The sequence below is a fragment of the Mandrillus leucophaeus genome, unplaced genomic scaffold (genome assembly GCF_000951045.1).
Source record: "Mandrillus leucophaeus isolate KB7577 unplaced genomic scaffold, Mleu.le_1.0 Scaffold2, whole genome shotgun sequence".
NCBI lineage: Eukaryota > Metazoa > Chordata > Mammalia > Primates > Cercopithecidae > Mandrillus > Mandrillus leucophaeus.
Window position 1 is genome coordinate 4,519,705 of NW_012102031.1, and position 1,604 is coordinate 4,521,308.

The 1,604-nt window shown below is 43.1% G+C and overlaps 1 protein-coding gene across 1 annotated transcript in view; it reads left to right on the forward strand.

The window, feature by feature from the left end:
* FAM227A (family with sequence similarity 227, member A) overlaps positions 1-1,604 on the forward strand; it is a 95,420-nt gene that overhangs the window by 85,076 nt on the left and 8,740 nt on the right. Inside the window, exon 14 of the mRNA XM_011979125.1 lies at positions 540-692. Within this exon, the coding sequence (XP_011834515.1) occupies positions 540-692 (153 nt within the window). The remainder of the gene's footprint in view (positions 1-539; positions 693-1,604) is intronic.

A 1,604-nucleotide genomic window follows, 5' to 3' on the forward strand; every position in this document is an offset into this window, starting at 1 on the left:
TTTTTAGTAGAGACAGGGTTTCACTGTGTTAGCCAGGATGGTCTTGATCTCCTGACCTCGTGATCCGCCCGCCTCAGCCTCCCAAAGTGCTGGGATGACAGGTGTGAGCCACTGCGCCTGGCCGAGAATGTTTTTATATACAAATGAGATGGAGAATGAGGCCTTGGGCTGAGAGAAAAGGAAAGCTGGAAGCCCTTCCTATTCACCGCTGTGATAATAGAGTAAGAATTTCAGATGACAGTCTAAAAAAGTATTTCTTAGCCCTGCCTTCCATCCACAGGGGCAGAGGAGGGCTTTATTCCTAGGTAGAGAATGCCTGGCCACAGATAGGATAGCCTCTTCCCTCCAAAGCAGGACATGGTCAAAGAACAGGACAGTCATTTCCTGCTCAGATTTCAAGTATCTTATCCAGAAATGCAGGGCATTTTCCCTGCTCTGTCCTCCATGCCCCTCCTCCCCATGCACTGCGCTCATGCCACTAATAATGCAGCGTCAACGAAGTTCGACAGTACGGGGATTTCCTTAACAGCGGAAGCCACTGACTGCACCCCAACATATACTGATGTCATCAGCGAGACCCTGTGCAGCATGAAGAAGCGGAAAGACAACCTCAATCAGTTGTACCAGCGTCACTGGAGTGAATGGAATTATTTTGACAAGCATCTAAAGGAACTGCAAGACAACTTCTCCAGGTATGGAAGGGGCTTTGGGGAATGCCATTGCTCCAGCACTCATCTTTTGCAGCACATTGTCATCATCATCATCATTTTTAAATGGGTTGGTGGGGGCGGGGGGGTTTCCTGTAACTATCATAAGCATAATCAGCTTTCTTGTGGTCAGAATATAAACTCCTAATAACAGAGACCAGAGCTTTTTTTGTTATTTTTGTTATTTTTTTTTGTTATTTTTTTTTTCTAACTACAAAAACATTATGTGTTCAATGAAAGCAAACAAAGGATCCGGAAAACCACATAAAAGTACCAAGAGATACACATTGCCAATATTTTCCCGTAAATCCTTCCAGTCTTTTTTTTCTGGGCCCATATATCTGCATCACTAAATAAAGTAGTAGAATCATATTGTCAGTCTGTTTTTTAGAACTATTTTTTCCCACTTTGCAGCATATTATGGACATTTTCCTCTGTCTTCTGCCTTTTTCAAAATTTTTATTTTACTTAGAAAAACCTTTCAGAAAGTTGATAGTACACTGAACAAGCATGTGCCATCAGGCATTTACCAAGTATTCACATTTTGCCCCATTTGCTTTCTTTCTCTAATATCTAATCCAAATTCAAATTTCCCCAATTGTCCCCAAACTGTATTTTTATTTTTGGAGACAGGGTCTTACTCAGTCACCCAGGCTGGAGTGCAGCAGCTCAATTACAGCCCACTGCAGCTTCGAACTCCTGGGTTCAAGTGATCCTCCTGCCTTAACCTCCTCTGGAGTGCTGGGATTACAGACATGAGCCACCGTGCCTAACTCAATGTGTCTTTTTTGGCTTTACCTGCTGCTCCAGTATCCAATCAAGAATCATGAACTATATTTTGTTTTTTGTTTTTTTGAGACAGAGTCTCAGTCTGTCGCCCAGGCTGGAGTGCAGTGG